Raw genomic sequence first — 24,977 nt, 5'->3', positions numbered from 1 at the left:
TTAATCAAAGTTTAATTGAGATTACCCTATATGTAGTAGGTTCTATCAGTAAAACAAGTAGATGGTTGACGCTAATCTACCAAGGATAGTTCCTGAAAAAACTGCATACTTCAACAGTACTAAAGTCAAATGCTCACATTGTACATGCTATATCGCAATATAGTTGCACTTATCTTCGCACCGAGACGTAACCCCTGATAAATTTTCTGTTACGTCAACATACTTATTTTGTAAAACTCATCCTACAATCCAATCTCCTGGCGTACTTACACTATGTTTACTGAGACTGGCAATGAAGTAGCATAATTATGTTTACCTTGCATAATTATGCATAACATCCTCTCGTGCAAGATATTTTCGATAATTGTCATTCTCCGCGAAACATCATCCAATACGTGCCTGGACTAAAAACAAAGGCGAACCTAACAAGTTGGAACCGATGTGATTAACAGCGGTTGTTGATGCAACCCGGTCGCTGCATGCGACATATCATTTTATTTATAATGTGCGGAGTGACAAGCGAGATAAATAAGTTAAAGTTCAATCGTTCCTCTTAGTTCCTCTCGCTGTACGCGAGATTCTCGATCTCGGAAATCGGAATCGCAGATGATACATTGCTCCTGTTTTCCTGCACTCGCCTGCACTCGACGCGAGTCAAATATAAATAAATTAATCTTTTTTCTCGTTTAAGTTGCATTTCTTTCCGTTTCATGAAGGACCGGATACACGTGCAGCAAGATCACAAAAAAAAAAGACAGGAATACCAAAGTATGATTGAGCAAACAACTCAGATTTTATATACACTTGATCGCTATCTGGATCATCTCTTTTGACCATTCAACGATCTCATCTGCAATATCTGCATCCCACGACATTTCACGAATGCTTGGCCCGATCAACTCGATGGCATATTGGCATGGCGGCGTGTTAAAAAACCGGTTGTTTTGTTGACGTTTTGTACGTAGCCGACACCACACGAATTCGGCAGGATGATCAAGATTTCGGCGCTCAACGAAGAGTCAAGTGAGGAAAGCGAGGAGGAGGATTTACCCACGATCACGAAGGAAGCACAGGTAGGACACGCGTCTGTTTACATTGTTGTTTAACCTAAAAGAGACGTACGGATATGAATTTCTTCGACACTTCTCTGTTGTTTCGTATCGTTATCCATAATATTAATTTACTGCGTTCTTGCATTGACGGTATCTGTTCAGCATAGATAACTAACGTTTGAAGAGTGCATAGAGATCCCCATTCAATACCAGGTGGAATCAACATGTATATAGATATATATATACATATACATGTCTGCTAAATACAAAGTAACAGTAATATTACACCAATGTTATAATTTCTTACTGAACAGTGTAACTATTACGTACAACATATGTTATATTACATCTATATTATTAAGTTATAAATATAATGTTACTATGTATTACTTTGTATTCAACAGATAATCATTCTCCAGTGAAATATATGATAAATTACTTATCTATATTCTCTGGAAATGTTTTTATCTAGACAGCATCATGTTTAAAATCAACATACAATGTCTTAAAGATGTTTTAAGTTAGAAACTACATATTGAAATTTGACCAATAAGGGTAAAGAAATTTTAGCTTTTTTTTGTTTTGATTGGTCAAATTTCGATCTTTTAATCCTCAATATTTCAATGTTTAATACACAGTCTGATAATGATTTTAGACTAGTATTAGACTACGCATACATATTGTGCACTGAGAATCATAAAGTTAGCGATGCTAAAAGTATCAGATATTTAAATTGAAATTTGGATGAATTTTAAATATTATATTGATATATATGATAAAATGTGAAATAATTTCTTCTAGGAACAAATAGCACTAACAGAATACAATAAAGCCCTGGAGCTGTTGAAAGAGAACAAACATGAGGAAGCACTGATTGTCTTCAAAGATCTTCTAGACACTGAACTGTTAGACGAAGTAGAAAAACCTGAAGTACCAGATGGTAGGTCCAGACCAATGTTATCCTTAAAATATTCCTGCTTCAAGAACATTGGTGCCATTCAAGCAGCTTGTGAGAATTATGAGGAAGCTGTAGAGAATTATTGGGAGGCTGCAAACCTGGACGATTCTGATGTAACATTATGGCATAGGATTGGTACATTAGCTATGAAGATTTCCAATTTGGAATTAGCTTGTTCGGCATTCAAGCAAGGACTGAAATGTAATATTAATCACTGGCCATGCTTGGACAACCTCATAACTGCCTTATATGCCGTTCCTGATTATATGAACTGTCTGTTATATATTTCTATGGCATTGGAAAGAGATCCTAATTATGTGAAAGGTCTAGCTTTTCGTGACAAGATATTTAAAGACATTCCATGTATGGAAGAATGTTACAAGCTATACAATAGCGACTGGCAGATGGATCCACCTTTGTATACAGAATATGATCATATATTGGGTGACAAATTATTAGCAGAGGCAAAGGAAGTTTCTAGAAAGTGGGCGGAAGTTTGCAAAGCAGAGTTTACACCAAAACCTTTACCAGAATTGATTTTAAGAATGCCCTTAACAAGCTGCACATGGTTGGCTCTCGGAGAAAGTCTACTAGACATGCATAGATATATTACTGATAATAATTTGAATTTTGTCAGTAAAATTGTATTATCAGTCCAAAAACCTGATGATAAGAATACAGTGAGTAATGAACTAGAAACTGCAGAAAATAGTGTAAGTATAATGGAAATGGATCAACAAAATGATTTGATTCCGAATGGAGAGACTGATATCAAAGCTATTAAAATTGAAACGGAAGATTGCGAGATATTAGACGACAATCAAGTTTTTAATACAGACACAGCAATGGAAATTGAAATCGAAGAGGACAAAAAATCTTGCTCAAGCGATGTGCAAATAGTTGAAGACGAAGATCCTTTAAGAATGTCTGACACAGATGGTTTACAAAGTGAAGAACAAACTGAAACAAAAAACATAGAATCGGAGGAACAGATGCATTCTGAAGCAGATGCAAATATCGACAAATTAGAGAGCGACAAAGTAACAGACGATATTTACTGCATAGATAATGGAGTACCTAATGAGAAATCTAGTGATAAGGAAAGTGATAAATCAAGTGATAAGGTTTCTGAAAAAGGTACTGAAAAAACAAACGATACAATGTGTAAGGCAGACGGTAAAACTCATTCCGAGAAAGCTGATGGAAAAGAAGAAGGACAAAAAGTGAAGAAAAGACGTAGAAGTGCATTATGTTTTCTGCAACAATGGGCCTGGAGTTGCAGCAGCATGAGGCGATCTGCGAGAGTAAGAGGACCAAACAGAAGAGAAGCAGAGAGGGACGATGTTCAGTTAGAAGAAACACTTAGAAGATTATTTCCTAGTACTCTATTGTACGTATATTAAATAATAATTTATATGTAATTAGTTTAAAAGTATAGAATATAATTTCATTTAATCATTTTTTTTACAGACCCGATACAGTAAGATTGACTAAAGATGATTCTACTAAAAATCTGGATGATTCCATGGACACTATGGATATGTACCAATTATTTGCGAATCGAGAGAATAATAAGAATGTGGAAACTCTTAAATGCTCGGAAAGTTCTAAATCGCCAAGTCCTGATACAAGGTATTTGTCTATAATTAAATCTTTATTGATGTGATTATTATATTATTAATCTGCGACTTTGTATTTGTACAGTCAACCACAGAAATACTTTGGAACAGAATCTGAAATTGCTGAAGTGGATGCATTTATAAATAAACACAGCAGTAAAAGCAATTTAATGATAATTATCACAAAATTTGCAGAATTTTTATGTACTAAATGGAATCAAGAATGGCCAAAAGGAATGTCAGATATTTATCTACAAGCATATGCTTTTATGAGGTAGGTATATGAGGATTAATTTTAATTTTTAATTTTTGTTATTAAAAACGAAAAGTTTTAGTTAAAAATTTTTTTTAGACAACATATTCCACATTTATCACCATTTGATGAAGATGTCAATGACAAAGTTCTAAAATTAGATACCGAAGCGACATTGTTATTTGGCGAACTTCATACAGACAGATGGCTAGATAATAAACCAGACATCACACCAAGTCCAACGTAAGATTTTTATAATTTTTTCTTTTTTTATATTAAAATATAGAAATAATTTATATATATAAATAAAATAATTATCGTAGATTAGATAAACTTAGCACTGGAATGCCAGCAGAAGAATTAGGACATATAATATTCGCAAGTGTTAGACAGGATCTTCTAAATGAAGAAAATTTATACACGTTACTGAGAATTCTATGGCTAAAAAGTAACATTTTTCTGTGCCAAGGTGATATAGACGTAGTCATAGAAACATTAGAACTGGTAAGAAAGTTTAATATAACATTAAGTTTAAAGTAATATTAAAATAATTATTGCTACAAACTACAAATATGAATTTTTTTAGTTGTTGAACCGTCTGCATGAAATGGAAAGTAAAAGCCTAAATCCATGTGTTATGCTTTTAAATTGTAAAAATAATTCTCAAATTAGTACCAAACTTGTAAAGAAAAAGCTGACATCAATCCAAAGGTATTTTTGTTTAAAGATTCTTTTATCATCTATATTAATGTATTTTATTATACATATGTCAAAACTAAACGTTAAAGATACTACAACTTAATTTTGTACTCTAGAGGTCAAAAATTAGGTGAGATTCAACATCTGTATGAGGAGAAAAAATATGCAGAATTGGCTTGTATATTGCAGGATACTTTTAAATTTGCTAAACAGAGACACAAACTGTTGGTAATTAATGAAAATATCGTCGACAGAGTTCGACAATTAAACATGTTACTTGATAGCTTGTGGCAACTTCAACAATATGAAGTAATATTATAAATATGTTTATATTATATGTATTATACAGGGTGTCTCAGAACGACCGCGACAAATTACATGCGCAAGTAGAGTAAACTTAACTAATTTAAAAAGTCCTGTATCATTTTGCGATTTGAGCAATAGTTAACGAGATATTAACTTTTAAAAATTGCCGAATACGCGTGCTCGCCCGACCTACCACTGCCATCAAGTGTACACTTACAGAATGCTGGGCACGCAGGCCGCGAGAAGCAGCGGGACGGCCTGGCATGTGCTGCGCCGTTTGAGTCATGACGTTTGGAGATTCGCGGCGGTGTGCACGGCGGCGAGGCGCTTGCCAGCCAATCCCCAACTCCTTGCGTGGCAAGCCATCGCAAGCCGTACACTTGATGGTAGTGGTAGGCCGGGGAACACGCGTATTCGGCAATCTTTCAAAGTTAAAATCTCGTTAACTATTGCTCAAATCGCAAAATGGTACAGGACTTTTCAAATTAGTTAAGTCCGCTTTACCTGCGCATGTAATTTGTCGTGATCGTCGTTCTGGGACATCCTGTATATGTAAAAATAGATTTTTAGTAATACCAGTACTTTCAGGAATGTTACGTCTGGGCAGAGGCTTGTCTGAATGAGTCATGGCAAAATTACTTGAATTCGTCTGACGAAGCCGAGCAGAAGAAATGGACAAGTTCTGTTGTAACAGCACTTGAGAAATTAGAAGCTTGTACGATCGAAGCCAGTGTTTTTATTGGTAAGATCATAATTTTTTATCATCAATGGGATTTTTATATAATAATATAACATTGTTACGCTAATTTTATAATTTATCATAATTCTAGTAAAATATCTATCGGAACCTCGTTTATCGAGATTGGTACAAAATTTAGTCCACATCGTTTGTCATCAGTTGGATGTACCAGAAAGTGCTGTGGAGATGCCGTTGGAGACTGTTCTACCTTGGATCTTGTTACATTACATTCTACAATAGTAAGTTTTATCAAGAAATGTGTATATGATGGTATGTATTATCATATATATTATATAAAATTAATTTGTTAATAGCAAAGAAGATAAGGAAAGAGCAAAGACAGAGTCTTATAAAAATAAATCGCACAGTTCTCATAATTCTGAATCAGATGACGAAGACGACGGCATTCCACCATCTATCATGATTTTATTTATTGCTCATGAATTTATCGGTAGACATTCGTGGTGTTGTTTCAACGAAGCAAAACTTTTATTTTTTATTATGAATCTTATCATACCGCATCTCGAAACTCCTCTGTATATTTCTATTAAGAATAGACTCACGAAATATTTGGAACAGATATTTTATTGCCTATATGGTCATCCAAATAGGGTGAACAAAATGCGGCCAAAGTATCTTCAGGATCATGGAGTACCACAAATGGAATTAACCTGGGATGGGGCGCAGCTGTTGTTTGATTTTTATAAACCGAAACAGCTTCCAAACTTTCAATCCCCCAGAGTTCTTTCCATCAGTATGGACACAGAGATACTGTTTAAGAGAATAATTAGATTAGTTCCTCAGGAAAGTGATCCGAATCAAATAGTAGACGAAATGACGGCATACATAATCGGTGCGAAAGATAAGATGCCGAGCGTAATGAAACCTTTACCGCACTCGATATCTACCATTTACTATTTATTGGGTGATTTTTATTTTAAAAACAATAAGTGGGAACACGCATGCCGGTATTATCTATTAGATTTGTGTTTATATCCGAAGGGATTAAATTCATGGGCAGGTTTAGCTATGGCAACGGGCAGCATAATTGAGAATTGGTTGAACAGTTACAGACCTGTGTAAGTAGTGTTTTCTAAATTTTATTTATGTATTACACTTTATTTATTTATTACAAGTAATATATGTTTTTAATTTTTTAGAGGAAAGGATAAGTTTCTCAATAAGGCAAAAATGGCACAGTCAAGTTATCAACATGCTATTGAGCTAGCACCTGGTCATTCTGTAATTTGGACAGAGTACGGGAATTTTGTTTACGTGGTTCATTCGTTTTGTTCGCGATTGCTCAAACAAGAGACCGATACGTTAAGTATGGAGATATTTGAAATTTTGGAAACTAGAAAAGAAGAGATGCTAAAGATTGCAGATCAGTGTTTTGAATCTGCTAACCGAATATGTCAAACTATTGAAGAAACATCCATACAGCATGATGAAAGATGGCTTTATCAGTACATGCTTGGTAAAGTTGCAGAGAAGAAAAATCAGGATCCTCCTATATTCTTAGAACATTACGCAAAGGTTAATTATTCTTACATATTATTATTTTTTATTTATATTATTCATTATATATTTTTTATAATATTTGATACTGTTATTTAATTTTAGGCTAGTGAATTATTGTATGATAATAACGCTCAATATCCACGTAGAATAAGCCATAAGAGTCCACAAAATCTGTCTATAGAAGCCCTAGAAGTTCATTACCGAATTCATGCGAGTATATTAAAATATTTGGAACAACACGAGGGAAAGCCACTGAAGAAATCATTAGGTCAATTGTTTCATTGGCATCTTAAAAATTGCTCTGAAGGGCCCTTTATGACGTATCAATCTAAACTTAACGATAAGAAAAAAGAAGAGAACGATATTGAGAAAAGTATTACGAAAGAAGTCGACAGTACAGATACGGATAAAAATGTAGCAGTATGTCAACGCTCAAATAGTATTGAAGAGATAGAAATCATAGATAAGTCAAATAAAATCTCTGATATTAAGTCTACAGAACTAGGAAAGTCTGAAAGTCGTAAACGATGTCCTGATGAACTGTTACATGACAATACAAAGAGAATAAAGTTAAGTAGTGTCTCACATTTACAATTAATGCAGGATGTCGTAGCCTTAATAGATGATTTAATTACCAAAGTTTGTGATATAGTGTCGCAAAAGGAAAAAACTAGCGACGATATAATGATTATATCTAGTGATGAAAGTAATGAAATAAAATTGCAAAAGAAGAAACTGGAGGACATGAGTGCCGATAAAACGAAATTGCAGTCAAAAACCGAGGAGAAAAGTTCAGTAAATATATTAACAGTTGATTCTGTACGTAAGACCGATGACGTACAGGACTTAATGGATGCTCTCATGAAACAGGCAATGGAAATTAGTCAGGAAACTCAGCAATCTTCAGCGGATGATGAGGATACCAGAAGATTTGATGGCAAATGGTTACAAAATGAAGATTTGCAATCTACTGTAAGTTTATGTTTTTATATAATTTAATTTACATATAAATTTTTAATATTAATTGAGATATATATATGTGTATGAGCGTGTATATGCAATTAATTTTAATGTACAGGAAAAGGAAAATAAAGATAAAATAGAAGAGAGGAGAAAAACACAAACCAATGCGAATGAAGAAATTACTTTAAGTAGAAGGGGCTCTCAAGAAAGTACCACAACGACACAAACTACAACTACGACTACAGAAACAAATAATTCGAGCTCTAGTAGTAGTGAGGAATCTAGTAGTAGCGACGATAGTTCTGACAGCGATAGCTCTAGCGATAGTGATAGTGAATCTATGGATAGTGACGCGGATAAAAAGAAGAAAGATTCTAATAATGTAGAAAATGGTAAAGAAGTATACTAGTGCTGTTTAATAATTATTATAGAAATTAATTAATTTCTCATAATTTACAAGTATTATATTTTATTAATGCAATAAGTAGTATAATTTGTATTTGACATTTATATTTTTAATTCTAGAGGCACAGATGCCAGAAGAAGAAGTAGCGACATTAATCGCATATTGCTTAGCTGGTTTGGAACAGTGTATATTAAGATTTGCAGAACATCATAAGTCTTTTTATAGACTTTCACACTTCTTCTTTAATAATAAAAAGGCGAAGAATATTGTAAAATGTAAGGATCTCTTATTAGGAACATATACTTGTCAATTCTATCCTGGACAAACTTTTCAAGGACTTTTCGCCGAGAGAAGAAGTACCAACTTTTTTTATATATATAGTACAATATATAATAAGTAACATGTAAGTAAACAAATATTTTAATTAAATTTAAAATTTAAGTCAATGTCTAATCTAACTCAGTTAAAACATTGATACACAATCTTTTTTAAACTGAAGTAAAATCTTGTATGCATGTCTATTTCAATAGCGCGCACGTGTGTATACAGAGTGCCATTAACCGATTAAATCACCTATCAAGAATAAGTAGAGTAGACCAAACTGAGTCGAAAAGTCTTATACCACTTTGCAAAATCTAATATCTCGTTAAATATTGCGTAAACTGCAAAATGGTATAAGACTTTTTGACTCAGTTCGGTCTACTTGCTCTTTATAGGTGATTTAATCGATTAATGACACTCTGTATATATATATATAATAAACAGATTTTATTTAATTTATGTAATTTACTATATATTTCTTATATAATTTATCGTATATATTATTATATATATACGTACATAAACAGATAAAAAAATTTTATATCAAGAAAATTATAAATACATAAATGTAATTTCTTTATTAATATTAAGATTTTTCAATCTGTTTATTTTTATTGCAGTTGTTTATTTTGGTGAATGTTTTTGCACGACTGTACACATCATGTAAAAATAACCAGAATGATTAACTTTGAATTTTATTTTGACGAAACGCCAACTCGTGATATTCTTCACAATCTCAGCTTCTCTGAGTTTAAATTATTAATTTAATATTAAATTTTAATATATGTCTTTCAACATATTATTAAGATCTAATATGATGCTATAGGCATCAAAAATTGGTTAAATTGATTCTCAATTTAACTAAGTGATATTACTGTGGTAGTGAATATGCGTCAAGGCTGAAAATCTATCAGCGTCGTGGGGGGGGGACTACATACACAGTATATAAAATTCACATAATAAAATAAACATTAACATCCAGTTTTAAAGACTCGAATGACTTTACACTTTCTGTTGATTTTAATAAATCATACGAGTCAATCATAATTTATCTTTCATATTTGAATTTTATGTCATCAATAAGAGAATTAAAGAATTAAAATAATTTATAAAAATGAAGTATTTGCAAAAACACACACATGTCATTTATTTACGAAACATAAGCTATTTTCAAATACAAATTCGTAAAAGTTTTTAAACGCATTTTAAATGAAACTGTTAAATTGTGATATACATATATATACATGAATAATATATTTTGATAGTTACATAAAATAATAACTTAATATTTTGGCTACGAATTGGCTTATTCATTAAATTGACGGTAAGTGCTCGGGGAGCGATAATGGCGCGGAAAGCGGTGGAACGACAGCAAGGGTAGCAACGGAAATTTGCTCACTGATTTAGAAAGATATTGTGATACTAAACTTTTAAATGCGTCTTTATCAAAAGATTCTACAACTATTGCATTATGTATCTGGCTATTAGAATTGACCACAACTGAACCTCTTGCATCACCAACAAGTACTGGAGTCAAATTAACTTCAGAATATTTCGTTATTATCTCCGGTCGTAACGCAATTGCCATAGTGATACCATCTGCTGGTGTCCACGTGTTATTATTTTTTTCTATAGCTTCCCTTTCAGCTGCTTTCAAAAAATTTGCAATAGGTTTATCCAAATTATTGTGAAGGTTTATGTACTCCTCCTATTTAAATGAAATTCCATTATTTAAATATCAGTGTAATACTCAAGTGTTCATACATATTGTACTTATAGATATTATTATATATATTACTTGTGAAAAGACATGAGAAAGTACTGTGTCTATAGGAAGTATAATACTAGGCTTATTGACATTATTTAACGCTATCCAATCACTTTCTGGATCTTGTTTAAAATTAAATTCAGTTTCATTAGTCTTGATATTTGCTCCCATTATGATATGTTGCTTTGTTAATTTTAGGAAATTAGGTTCTAATGCAAGTGCTATAGCAATTGTTGTTAGAGGTCCAAGAGTAATTATAGTTATTTCACCTAAAAAATAAAACAAATTAGATATTTACAACGTATGTATCAATTAATAGAGACTTTATAAAATTAAAGAGAGTATTGTGCATAATTGTTTTAAAAAATATTAACCTGGATATTTTTTTACTAAATCTACATACGCTACAGAGGCATGTTTCGATCTATCGATTTTTGCAGTTATCTCATCGGTAAAATCAAAATCTCCAAATGCATCATCACCAAAGAAATCATCAAATTCATATTTATTTATTAATGGCTTTTTGGCACCAGCATATACGAGTTTCTGTCCAGTTTTAGAAAAAATTATTATATATACAAAATTTTTAAATATTGTATACTATAAAAAAGTTTGAATATACAATACATATATGTTAGAAATATTTGATCGTTAAATGCTTACTTTTTTGTTAGCAACTGTTAAGGTTTTTAACGTGTTTATTGTTGTAGTTTCTAAATATGTATTACCATATGTGACACCTATAGCTAGAATTTCGATATCATGAGTTTGAGCCTCATACATGAGAGCCAGCAATAATGCTAGAGCATCATCTCCTCCAGGATCTGTATCTATCAGTATTTTACGTGGAGCTTTTCGACTATTTTACAAAAAAATACTTTTACTATTTTGCAAATACGATTATATATTATTCTATTATACCAAAAATATTCTCATTTAAATACTTTTACTATTTAAATTTATAAAATAATGAGATAGAAAACTTTTCTCATACTCATTATTCTCGCTCGCATAAATAAAAGATTAATATATAACGTCCAATTAAATAAACCAATATGAATATATTAGAAAAGGGCTAAGAGCAAAAACTGGATGTAAAATATTAAATGATAATAGTAAATGTAAAATTAATTAATGGATAATTGAGAGTTAGAAATAGACGTAGTTATTCATACGTATAATTAATAAATGTATTTTATCAAAAAAGATCTTACATTAAATTTCTTGCGAATTTAATGTAAGATCTTTTTTATCTCGATATTTATTTTTAATTTTATAACAGTAAAATATTAATATTTAATAATACTTGTGACATAATACATCAAACGTTTTAACCCAATAACTAGGTCATCTTCAATGTTGATAAAATAAATAATAATAAATAAAACAACCTGAAGGACAAATTCAAGAGTCGTCGCAGGATATAAATAAAAAATTAATACACAAAAATATTTTAAACTATTTTAATTATAAATTCATTTTTTTGTGTATTAATTTTTTATTTATATCCTGTGATGACTCGGATTTGCCCTCTAGGTTGTTTTATTTATTGTTTTGACATTGAGAACTTTGTTTTATTAATTTTTATAAATAATAATGCTTTATAAATAATAAGGCTTAAGAAATTTTGTAAAAATGTACATGCTTTTTAAAAATTAAATTTATGTTTTTATAAAACATTAAAGTAATCAAAATTAATATATAAATCTTATTACTTCTTTCTTCAAATATGTTACAGAAATGTTTAGTCGGTATATGTTCTTCAAATTGCAAGTCCAAAAGTATAATTAATTGTGTAACATATCGACAATAATGACAATTATATTTTTGCAAAATTTTATTTAGGTCGTCATTATTTATTTGATTAACATTAAAAATGACCTAATTGTTGGATCGGAACGTTTGCTAATGTATCATAATATAAATATTATTAAATATAAACATTCAGTTTTTGCTCTCTTAGCCTTTTTTTATATATTTATATTAGTTTTTTCATACTATTTGTGCTTTAAATTATAAAAATAATAAATTAAATATTTAATTATTACCTTATGACAAAACAAAGTAGACATAGTGTTAATATAATTTTTAAAATATTAATCATAGTCATTTTCCTTAATTATTTAATAAAATCTGTAATTATAATATATAAAATTAATATGTTACAAAGTTTTGTTGAAACAATTTGTTTTAGATATCATTGACATAACAACATATAATATTTGTTTTACAGGGTGTGTGGCACATTCCTATCAATGAAATTGACAGACCTGGAAGTTTTGCTTCACACATGTCGAAATGTGTGACGTTACTCATGCAGGTGTTAAAAGAGAGTAACGATAGTCGAATGTTAATGCAATTGTGCATACAACTTGGAAAAATTCCAGATTCAGACAAGTAAAATTAAGAATATAAAAATAAAATTTAGAACGTATATCATTCACTCTTCTATTAAATAATATTATAACAAGAATTGTGCAATATAAAAAGATGAATGATATAAATAATACATAATTTTCTTACATAATGTAATCTTATTGCATTCAAATTTTTTTGCATCTAGAAAATACTTGCGTGATTCTGAGAGAGAACAATTATCCCGACAAGCTTTGACACTTTGCCAACAGTCACTCAGAAGCAGAATTCAAACGATGGGCTCAGTAAATACAATCGACAGTGTACACCTCATTAGAACAGACTCTAGAACACAAGTACTACTTGATGTATACGAAACATATCAACTTGTCCAGAAACATTTTCAAGGCAAAGAATCGACTATACAAGCATTTGCAACATTATTGACAGATACGTATAAGATGTACATAGGAAATAAAGTAAGTAAATCTTATATAAAATTATATTATACTTGTGCCAATGTCATATTCACAGACTGTCGAAATTAGCGTTAAGTCGAATACTTTGCATGTAGTAAAAATGTATACAATATGAGGTGTTTATATATATTTTCTTATCTCTTTATCTCTTAATTTTCTTTCCATTAAACATTTTTTTTGTCGTATACTTACACAACTGTTTTATAATTCGTCATTGACAATAACACACAGTTGAGTTAACATCTAATTGATAGTAAATATTTGCAGAATACATCAAATATAAATTGTTGAAGATAACATTATTGCTGTAGATTATAGATTATAATATAGAATATTACCACAAATGTTATTTGAGATAATGTAGATAACTTAGGACAGTATATATTTTTGTTAAATTTAGTCGTAGTATCTATCCATGAGTTATTTAAAGACAATTTAAAATTTAAACTCTCTTTAGAAACTCATAGATAGATACTATGATTGAATTTAACAAAAATACTTGCTGTCCCAAGTTACCTACACTCTATCCCAAGTCATTTACATTTACGTTACTTTACGTTATTAAACTAGGCCTTTCCTCAAAGAGTGAACTAATTATAATTATTAAATATATAAATTGTCATTTCTCTTATTTGTATTGTAATATTCATACTATATAATAGTAAATTACTTTATCTTGAAAGATGTCTTTTCAATCTTTTTCAAAGTTCCAAATACCATTTAAGTCGTTTGTTGTAAACTGTCATTTCTTGCTATATACTTATACTAATTACTAGATAAAAATCACGACAATTTCAACTATTTTTAATTGCATTTTTATATTACTTTCTAGAACTTGGAAGGAAATGTCTTGGAGATTGCTATTAAGTGTTGTCAACGTCAGATACAGGCAAACAAACTCGCATCTATTAATAGTAGTAATAGTTCCCACGTACCACCTCAAATCGCCTCTACTATTCCGGTAAATAAATCATCCTATTATTGCAATTGTCAATGTGTAATTTAATTATTACCAAATTAATATCTCATTGCAGGCACCCATACCACAAGTGCCAGTGAATTCAACGTCTCCGCAAACATTGCAAAATCGTAAACCACACAGAAATTTGACATCTACCGGACGTCCGAGGGGACGTCCACCAAATGTTAATAAATACTTGCAACATGCTCTGCAACAAAGTGGCAACGTAATGAATCAGTTCAGTTCCAAGGGTAACTTTGCGAATTACATGGGTGCGTCTGGACCAAATCGTTCTCTGATAAATCCTTATTTTATGAGTCCGTTAGTTGACGCAAATATGTTATCGGCTATACTAGCCAGTGGACTAAACAGCAATATAATGGATCCTCTAGCGGCTATGACCTATTTAAATCAAGTAGGAAGTTATCAAGACATCCTGAGACAATATCAAAACAACTTATCGTCATTGACTAATCTTACTAGCGGCTTAAACAATCCTGGTACCACTATAACCAGCATGAGCAATGTTTCAACAATGAGTACATCCAACTCTAATGTCAATACTTCAAGTAACATTACTAATTTAAATAGTCTAAAAGGTTCTTTAGATCCTATGACAGCGTCAGTACAACAATTACTGAGTTTAAGTAATTCTACAGTATCAACCTTACGACCGACACCTATGTACCATCAAGCGACAACCAAGACTACCACAACTATGTCACTGACGAAGGATCGACCTAATATATCTATAACGCCAGTTAGCACCTCGATGAGCCAGCAGCCTCATCACAAAACGTCGAAGCCGCCCAACAAGCAACCGAGCTCTCAGACCGAACCAGTGTTACCCGTCCATATTCCTAAATCACTTCAGATATCGCCTACGAAACCGGTATTACACTCGTCGAACACGTCGGCACAAGTATCCTTACTCAAACCATCCATTATTCAACAGGTCAAGAGCAGTCCGCCTAAGCAAATAACCGCGCCGCAGATACGAGTCTCAAAATCCTTAACTGAACCGCAACCCGCACACAATCCGTCGCTATCGCACTCGCCTTTAAAGAACAGCAGTAGTACCGTTACTACGAATCCGACCGCAACCATGCCACACATCCCCCACACATCCATGGGTGCACCGGTGATCATAAAACAGCAAACATTATCCATGAACTTACCGAACGTATCACGTTCCGGTACGTCGTTACAACATAAATTATTGTCGAAAAAGAACTCGCGACCTTACTCAACACAAACGAACGTTCAGAATCATCCTGTGAGGAAAGCAAAGTCGACAACCAAGATGGCAACGATGTCAGTGCCAATGTCTGGCAATTTCCCAAATCTACTGAATGCAATGCCATCGGCAAGTTCTGTCCCGATGTCGCAATCGCCTTTTATACCTCCAGAATTAAGCGGCATTTCTGTGAGTCCCGTCGGTTCACAACCTGGCGGTATTAAGACCGCGGCTGCGGCCGCGGCCGCTAAGTATCATAACTACAAGAAATCCATCAGCAAGCCAAAATCGACTGCGACATCAGCGATAGAGGTGCCAAGCTCATTACCAGCTTCATTTACTTCCGGTTCAGTCGAGGCACTTTCAATGTTGTCGCAATTACAACAGCACTCTCATCTGGAAATAATACCGCAACAGAAGGCGCCATTGAAGTCGAACATAGATTATAAAACTCTTTCAGCTTCCGTGAATGTAGTGCCACCGAAAGTCCCAGAAACTTTGAGATCGTCGACAACCGCCGAATGTATATCTATGTATGATTTACCTAGAGCAAAAACTGCTAACGTTTCAAACAAAAAAACACAAGATAAACTCCTCACTGATAACGTCGAAATTATAACATTAGACGATTAAAGTTAAAAGTAGCTCAAATAAGTCACGGACGTTTTGCAATTATTTTGCATAATGACTTTTCAAGGAGTATTTACAGTTGTCTACTTGATAATCAATTTCTTGCACTGACAAACTGTATTGGCGTAATAGCGATAACGTTGGGAAATTTTTGCAAAGTTATTTTAGCGTTCCTAATATGAGAAAATAACTTTGCAAAATTTTTCATTAACTAAGTTAATGAGTTTTATATGCATTTCGTATAAACTCTCGATTTTAAATTATTAAATTAGATTTAAATGTATAAACCAATTATATATGTAAAGTTGTCTATTGAATGAATTCCAATGTAATGAATTGAAAAAATGGCTGATTTACATTATATCTATATAAAATTTGTTTTTTTTTTGAAATTTTTATATATTAGCAGGAAGTTATAGAATTATTTGTAACAAATGTATGTTATTTTTTTTATATATATAAGTATTTGTTTCTTTATTGTAAAATTTTTTGATTCCAGTATGAACGTAACGCAAAATTATTCTGTAACTTAGTCATATTTAATTAATTTTTTTGTAATTAGAAAATGATGTATAAATATTCTAAGAAACATAAATTTATATATTAAAATCATAAAATCAATCATTCTTTCTTATAATTTTTTTACAACTCTCTGGCTAATTTTTCATTATCTGAGAATTAACCATGTAATTTTTTCCTTGAAAGGGTAGGAAGGTGAAAATGTTATATATGTATATATGTATGTAATACATATATACATATATAACAGGAGGTACATACATATAAAAATTTGTACTTTTTATATTTTCGCTCTAAAGAAAGTTATATAACCGATATCCTGATTAAAGGCTTCAGTACAAAAATGATCGTAACTGATCGTCAGTTAAGCGTGATTGACACGGGGTGACTTTTATTTACTAGAAGCCGCGTCTAGTGATGTCACAGCGAATTCGCTACTAAAAACTTCTAAACGCGGGTTTGCTCTTGTTAGCGTATAGTAGCGGCGAATACCACTTTTGACGCTTGTCGCTAGCTTCTTGTTACTCTTCCAGAGCGAATTTTTCCACTCGATGCTGCGACTTCAAAATTTTAGTCACTAGCGAATAAAAATCAAACGTGTTGAGAAAATTTGCTAGCGAATTATTGGCGTCACTAGACGCGGCTTCTAGCGAATAAAAGTCACCTCGTGTATAAATTAAAGTCACTAAATTAACAAAGTACCGCGATGAGAAGATTAGCATTTGGAGCCAAAATGGCGTCGACAGTTTAGATAGTGCATTTAATGTAACTTTCTATACATTAAGTGCAATCCTGATCCTGTTATAACTGTATGTATATGCGTTTGTGACTTTGTGTAAATGAACTGGTTAGGAAATATCGAAAATGCCCGGTTGCACCACTGACAAGATAGCAGACAAACTGAATATTTTTTATTTATTTATGTGTATATAATTTGGGAATCATTTGGGGAAATTTGGGAAAAGCATTTAAACATTTGGGTAATAGTATTTTTTTTGTTATTAACAAATTTTCTCATGCTATTTTCTCAAGTTAGCAGACAGCGATTTTATTTAATGAATTTTATGAATGGAATCGATCGGAAATCATTTGGGGAAAACGTCTTCATTATTATTTTCATTTGGGAAAAGTCGCTATTTTGTGAAACATTGAACTTTCCACGCGAAGTAACTTTTACCCCGCCTCTCCCCTGCACACGGGCACACGACTTCTACGATTATACATACCACAGTATGATTGTACCTTTGACTATATGTATAACTATGGACTGCTAGTCATCCCCACTTTCTGCATAAAGAAGAATCCAATATTAATTCACGTCTGTGAAGCTGGCCCTTCATTGCCAAATTTTGAAAAAATAAGCAGAGTTCTGGTTGCCCCCAAAGAGTTCTAGAGTTCTCTATCAAATTTAGGAAGAGTTCTATTGATTAAAGCAGCGAAAACACCATTTGAAATTATTACGGGGGGGGACCAACACTTCACGATTCTGTAACTTTGAAGAGCTATAATTTCTAAACCGTTTATTTTAGCACGTTGGTCTATAGAGAACAATCGATAGAACTCTTTGGGGGGCTATCAGAACTCTTAAGAAAACACCGAATTTCCAAAAAATTTTTCTTTTTTACAGAAATTCGACAATCTGATACAAGTTCTAGTAGCCCCCCAAAGAGTTCTAACGATTATCTTTAACAATCGATGCTCTAAAATCAATATCCAAAAAGATATAGTACTTTGAAGTTACAGATCTTTAATTTTTCGAAGTTCACAGACGAACAATTTTTTTCTCGGAAATCCGGTGTTTTCTTGAGAGTTCTGGTAGCCCCCCGAAGAGTTCTAACGATTATCCTTAACAATCGATGTTCTAAAATCAATATTTAAAAAAAAAATTAAAATTGAATTACAAACAGCTCAAATAAATTAACAAATTAAAATTAACAATAAACCTCCCAGGTCAAGAATAAATTGAGCAATAATGGTTGTTAAATATATCTATAAATTTAAATGATAACATTATAATATACGGTACGTTTCAACTTCACAGAGTCCTCATCAGCCGTAAAAAACCCCTTACCAGATGAAACTAATTTCCTCTTAAGACATCCAAAATTATTACGATTATACTATATATCCTAACTGTGCAGATGGTAACACGTTAGTTCTAACGATCACACAAGAGTTCTAACGATTATCCTCAATAATCATTGCGTTAAAACCGCAAACACAGAAGTTGTAGCTCCTTACGATCACACAAGAGTTCTAACGATTATCCTCAATAATCATTGCGTTAAAACCGCAAACACAGAAGTTGTAAAAATATCAAAATCTGAAACTTTAAGGACCCAGAACTCTTCAGGTATTGAATTTAGAGCATCGGTTATTAAGGATAATCGTTAGAACTCTTCGGGGGGCTATCAGAACTCTCAAGAAAATGATGAATTTCCAAAATTTTTTTTCAAAAGATTTTTAAAAACATTTTTTTTTTTCATTCAAATTCGGCAATCTGATAGGAGTTCTGGTAGCCCCCCAAAGAGTTCTAACGATTATCCTTAACAATCGATGTTCTAAAATCAATATTTAAAAAGATATAGTACTTTGAAGTTACAGATATTTAATTTTTTTAAGTCCACAGACGAAAAATTTTTTCTCGAAAATCCGGTGTTTTCTTGAGAGTTTTGGTAGCCCCCCCAAAGAGTTCTAACGATTATCCTTAATAATCATTACGCTAAAACCGCAAATTAAGGAGTTATAACTCCTAGAAGTTAAAAAAATATCAAAATCTGAAACTTTAAGGACACAGAACTTTTTGAGGGGCTACCAGAACTTTCAAGAAAACACCGGATTTCCGAGAAAAAAAATTGCAATTTACTTATAAATAAGCAAACGAACCGATTTTGAATTAAGTAAATGTGTTCTACTTTATTCAAAACTGAACACAATGAAACGTAAAGTCGTCCGGTCAAGAAGAAGTATACAAGCAGATTAATCAAAAAACAGTAGCACGCACGCAAGACAAATGACAAAGAGAGAAATGAGAATCATCTTCGTTACATCGAGAAATACGAAAACAGACTTATTTAACTGACTCCAACACTCTCCCTGTCTGTGTGTTTCGCCGGATTATGCGTTATCTTAAGCCGATAGTAGGATAATCCTAAAAGAAAGCTCGGTTCTCATTGGCTGTCGCTATATAGTTAACGATAACAACAATTATCGAAAAAATGTTTAAAGAATTCCGCAATAGGTACACTAGCCGAGTGATTGAATATAATTGGTTGTTACTTATAGATCCAACCAATCATATTCAATCGCTCGGTAAGCGTACCTATAGCCGCTTTGCTGTCTTGAACTCTTGAACTCGCCTAATGACACATATAATAGCCTACCTTATCGATTTTTGGCAAACCGTATGCACGAGATAAGATTGGTACTGTACAATTTAAATTATTGTAAATAGATTCCGTGAGATATCCATGATGCTTCCAACTTTTTAATAATGTCTTTAACTCTGTGATTGTCTTATTAACAGAATTCCGTTTCATTATCTGAGTCAACGAACAACGATTCCATTTTTTATATATAATCTGTTTTTTCAACCACATATTAATCCTTGTCTGCGTGTATGAACAAATTCTGCGAATTATTTTTTACGAACGTTTTTGTTACTGAAAGAAGAAAAAGGATGTTTTCGTGCTTGTAATATTTTTCGGACTATTCTTTATCTTGATTAAAGGAAATATTTTGTTTCTGCACTCCTTTATATTAGGAATTTTTCTCTATATTTTTCTTTATATTAGGAACTAATGAAAGAATACTTTTCACACACAGACGCGCAATGTTTAAAATTTTTTATTCACTGGCATCAAATTTAAGTATATATAAATTTTTTATATATACAATAAAGGATTTATTTATCACACACCAACATCTTGTGAAGACTCGAATGACATTATACCTCACACTTAGATATAAATTTTTGTTAAGTGTTTCTATAAATAACGATTTCTTAATTAACAACCGTTATAATTTTTATTTTTTTAATGCTTCGCTAATTTAAACAAATTTGCTGGAACTCCACGCACTTCTAAGCCTCTTATTGCAAATAAAGCACCAGCTTGAGGATCCGGGTTTTGTTTTTTATCTAATGTGCAACCAGTCGTGGTCACGTACAAAGTATCCAGAAGCGGACCACCGAACGTGACACTGATTACGTTTTCAACCGGAAGTTCAACTTTACACACTACGGTTCCTGTTCTCGGTCTTACGCCAATTACCTAAATGAATCATTTTCATGGATTATAAAACTCCAGTAATTTTCACAAATCCTTTTAACTACTGCTATCTTATATCTACACATTTTTTATATTGCTAAATTTATATGTTTAATAAATTAGATAAAAACATTTCAAATTAATATTTAGGAAAAATATTAATTTTACAAAAAAATATGCATTAAAATTGATATGACATTTAATGACTGTAGTTTTGTTGTAAATGGTAATCACTTTCAAGAAATAATAATAACTGTTATTTTTTCTTTGAGGAGTTAGAATAAAAAATAAAATTTTATTATATATATATATATATATTGTTTTATAAATTAGAGAACTATAACATTACAAACAATAATTCATTTATTTTTAAATGTCAATTGTTTTGTATACTTACTTGAGATCCACCAAATAATGCTACCCAAATATTACCATCTGTATCTATAGTCATTCCGTCGGGTAATCCTTTCAAATTAGTCTTATCAAGATCAAATACAATCTTCTTATTAGCTAAAATATAAAAACTATGAGTATACATATCGTTCTTAAATTCTTTCTTTTAATTTTATATACTTTATAGTTGATATAATTTTTTAAATTGAATATGATGTACGCTCTTGCACATTTTCTTGTAACATAATTTTAAATGAAAAATCTTGTAAAGTCTTACATATTTCCCCATTATTCGAATTGTAATTATATGATACAACCTGAGTAAGTGTATCAATATAATACATGATAGTATTTTGTTTATTCCATGCTAATCCGTTACTTATTGTAACTGGATATATCTTTTTTTCAGGTTTTAGATTATCTTTAATGCAATATAATGACCCTTGCTTGGGAATTTCTTTACTTTTAGCCATATCATTGACAGGAACTTTATCACTCATAGTACCTGTAAAAAATATTAATAGTGATAAGTGAATAGGTCTCGTTTCTCTATCGATCAAACATTTTTGGTTTACCGATCCACAATCTTCCAGATGGGTCCACTTTCCCGTCATTGGTTCTTGTTGAAACTTGAGCAGAGTCAAGTGAAAACAATACTTCGATTGGTACGTTCGATTTATTGCTGTTTCCGTCCCACTTAACGAGAATAACATCTTTTCCAGCACCTGCTACAAATTGATCAGTCGTGCCAGCTACAGGTATAGCAACTCCAACAGTTCCATGTTCTAAAAGAGCGTTGTGAAACTTACAAATGTGCTATAAATTTATTGATACATAGAAAACTTGTAAAGGAGAAATAGTCTTGCCTATGTATACACTATTCACAACACCTGTTGCGGGATCTAGACTGTGTATATATTGATCGTATATATTAACAAAGTACAGCTTTTGAGTACAATTGTCCCAATGAAGGCCTTTAGAAAAGCCATAAATATCTATTACTCTCTCAATTGCCAAATTCACACATTTACGTGCCTGCCTATAAACAAATTATTGTGATACTCATAGCCGATAGATTTTTTTATAAATGCAGGAAAGGAAACGAATGAAATTATATGTATCTTTATCAGATAAAAATTAATATTTATAAGCTCTCAGACAAATTTATATATGTACTTTGTTCGTTTGCAAAAAATTTTGTAAAAAATATTTATAATCTAATAAAAATGCATTTTTTAATAATGATTATTTTTATACTATTGATAATATTTCGAAATATTAAGTGATTCAATCCAATGATTTTTTATGAATAAAGTTATAAACACTTCTCTCTTTAATTGTGTTTCCAGGAAGGATGGATGGTTATGAGTATATATTCTAATTTCAATTTTTTTTATGAAAATAATATCCTGTAGCTAGACTGACACCTCGTTTAAAAAATAAGTCAATTTAAATATTTAACATTTTGTCATCAGCATTTCCAAAATGTTATTTCACATATAACACAAATGTATTCCAACATTGTTCTATTTATTTCTAGTATTATAATAAAAAACCGAACTTTTGTTTCTCATTATCTCGACAAAGGGAAACATTACTTAATTTACGCATTAGAAAACTAGGAGTTCCTTTTTTCAACATAAGTGCGTGACAGTGCGTGACATCTCGTCAATTTGTGGATGCTTTCACTTACCCACCACGGATGAAGATAATAACGTACACTAAAGACACGAATTTATAAATTGCTCTTCTCATGACGTGTACTAGTGTCGTCGTAAAGAAAATTGAAAAGGAACTTAATTTTTGAATTAAAGAATATATGTATAAATTTTCTAAAAAAACATAAATTTACAAGAATACATAATAAAATTTATTAAGTTATTCTAATACTATTAACTATAATATTACTTATTATAATATATAATTTAAATAGAATAAACAAAAAAACGTTACGTTTTAATTATAAAGTTTCTGTTATATATGTACGTACCTGATATAATATTAAAAGTACAATTTAATTAAAATGTTATTATGTTCACAGATAAAATAACACATTGTTTTTTTTTATTAATTCTACTAAGGCCTTTTTGCATAAGGAAATATTTTTTATCGTATATATTATCTTATAATAATTACACTTTTTTATATATATTATACACTGATTTAACGAAACTAGCTTAAATAAACTTAAACATTTTCTGAAACAATTTGTACTTATATGTACTTTACATATATGTTTAAGTTTTTTATTTTTGAAATTTGCTATTAGAAAGGTCGTTCTGAGTTAAAAATTACCAGCTCCTATTAAGACAACTTTGTTTCACCGTTTGTCACAATTCCCTGTTTTTCTCACAAGTTTTATGTGGAAACTTAAAAGTAGAACTTCAAAAGACGATAAGATAATAATTGTCCCTTCTGATAACGCAATGCACCAAAGTACTAGTTATGTAATTCCTTGTTACATGCATAGTAAGTATCCTCGGAAAAAAATGTCCGTTTTCTGTGGTTTAAATCGATTTTACTTTTTACCTCTCTCGTTGTACAGATTCTTAATGATAGTGAACAGCTTATAGCAAGAAAAAATTCATGTAAATATATTAATTTATTTACATAAATTAATTTATAGGTCTCTAATTTTTTATTTTCTAGATATTATTACTCATCGCGTCTCCGGTCATGTTCAAAAACTGAAAGACACTACAAGTCTCTTATCCCGAGGCACCAAAGTCCATTTTTCGGGGGTGCATAACTACTAAAATATAAAAAATTTTGAATCGAACGTTATATGTTCTGAAAGGCGGCATCGCCACGAGTAATTTGAGCCAAAAAAATTTTTAATCGGTCAAGCCGTTCTGGAGATATAAGCGGTCGAAAAGTGATGATTTTAATGAAAAATTAAGAAACGTTTCCTTCTTCTCCTTCTTCTTCTTCTCTGCCTGCATTCAAGGCCATTAAAACTTTTTAACATCCTCTCTCACCTTACACTCGCACCTCCACCATCTTCGACCCACCGTACCTCCGAACATTTAGATTCCGCCTTTCGCGTAAAAACAAACGTAAGTAAAGTTAAACTAATCGGTTAGTTGAGCAGTGCGTATTTCGTTTTTCTTTTCGGATCCATTCAGTGTATAGTACAGCGTAGTCAGCGTAGTTCAAGTCATTCGTATTTAGTATCGAATCAATCGCTTCTTTCTTTTTCCTTTCCGGATCCGACATCGGTAAACCAATTAATAAGTCTGCGCGACTCTTTCTCTGGCTCCTTCCTTTTTGTTTTTTTTTTCTATGTTTTACGTTAATAAAGCTATCTATAAATGGAACTTTAATGAACCATCGCTCTTATTATTTCCGTTTTTTTATTTTTCCTTTTTTGCGTGCGGTATGTGCTGAGTGAGTGCGTGTGTGAGTGAAGCCCTCCAATGAGTAGCATATATTCCCCCTGGATCTGCAGGCAGGAACTGAGCGCACCTAAGGCTGCGAACTTTTCGAAAAACGGAAAAAAAATTTACAGTTTCGTTATCGAAAATCACAGA

The 24,977-nt window shown here is 31.7% G+C and overlaps 3 protein-coding genes across 3 annotated transcripts; 1 reads left to right on the top strand and 2 right to left on the bottom strand.

Moving 5' to 3' along the window:
* Positions 1-883: 883 nt before the first annotated feature.
* LOC108780989 (calcineurin-binding protein cabin-1) lies at positions 884-16,401 on the top strand. The gene is given in 19 exon segments (XM_018548844.1): positions 884-1,073; positions 1,854-3,400; positions 3,481-3,642; positions 3,715-3,903; positions 3,982-4,125; positions 4,206-4,386; positions 4,469-4,593; positions 4,698-4,890; positions 5,476-5,629; positions 5,718-5,865; positions 5,941-6,705; positions 6,787-7,162; positions 7,250-8,119; positions 8,226-8,502; positions 8,636-8,887; positions 12,837-13,002; positions 13,169-13,439; positions 14,272-14,400; positions 14,474-16,401. Coding segments are annotated over 19 exon segments (7,830 nt in total). The 5' UTR covers positions 884-989; the 3' UTR covers positions 16,271-16,401.
* LOC108780988 (uncharacterized protein C1683.06c) lies at positions 10,133-12,731 on the bottom strand. Its single transcript, XM_018548843.1, has 5 exons — positions 12,654-12,731; positions 11,269-11,464; positions 10,980-11,151; positions 10,636-10,874; positions 10,133-10,545 (listed from the first exon to the last, which is right to left on the bottom strand). Exons 1-5 carry the CDS (start codon positions 12,713-12,715, stop codon positions 10,144-10,146), a joined length of 1,071 nt encoding a protein of 356 aa, XP_018404345.1. The 5' UTR covers positions 12,716-12,731; the 3' UTR covers positions 10,133-10,143.
* Positions 16,402-20,820: 4,419 nt separating the features above from the next.
* On the bottom strand, positions 20,821-23,202 carry LOC108780949 (regucalcin). The gene is made up of 6 exons (XM_018548797.1): positions 23,141-23,202; positions 22,314-22,486; positions 22,023-22,232; positions 21,725-21,952; positions 21,452-21,564; positions 20,821-21,057 (listed from the first exon to the last, which is right to left on the bottom strand). The coding sequence occupies exons 1-6, from the start codon at positions 23,200-23,202 to the stop codon at positions 20,821-20,823; spliced, it is 1,023 nt and encodes a 340-aa protein (XP_018404299.1).
* Between the last annotated feature and the right edge of the window lie 1,775 nt (positions 23,203-24,977).

The sequence above is a fragment of the Cyphomyrmex costatus genome, unplaced genomic scaffold, assembly GCF_001594065.2.
Source record: "Cyphomyrmex costatus isolate MS0001 unplaced genomic scaffold, Ccosl1.0 scaffold75, whole genome shotgun sequence".
NCBI classification, from domain to species: Eukaryota; Metazoa; Arthropoda; class Insecta; order Hymenoptera; family Formicidae; genus Cyphomyrmex; species Cyphomyrmex costatus.
This window is presented reverse-complemented; position numbering and strand designations above follow the sequence as displayed.

Bases quoted from the DNA above. Each gene is read 5' to 3' on its own strand.
- LOC108780988 (XM_018548843.1), bottom strand. From the start codon at position 12,715: ATGACTATGATTAATATTTTAAAAATTATATTAACACTATGTCTACTT. The intron at 11,152-11,268 runs GTAAGCATTTAA...AAAACTGGACAG, and splicing joins TAACAGTTGCTAACAAAAAA to AAACTCGTATATGCTGGTGC. The intron at 10,546-10,635 runs GTAATATATATA...TCATTTAAATAG, and splicing joins TTTCTCATGTCTTTTCACAA to GAGGAGTACATAAACCTTCA.
- LOC108780949 (XM_018548797.1), bottom strand. From the start codon at position 23,202: ATGAGAAGAGCAATTTATAAATTCGTGTCTTTAGTGTACGTTATTATC. The intron at 21,953-22,022 runs GTAAACCAAAAA...TATTTTTTACAG, and splicing joins ATCTGGAAGATTGTGGATCG to GTACTATGAGTGATAAAGTT. The intron at 21,058-21,451 runs GTAAGTATACAA...TGATTCATTTAG, and splicing joins CATTATTTGGTGGATCTCAA to GTAATTGGCGTAAGACCGAG.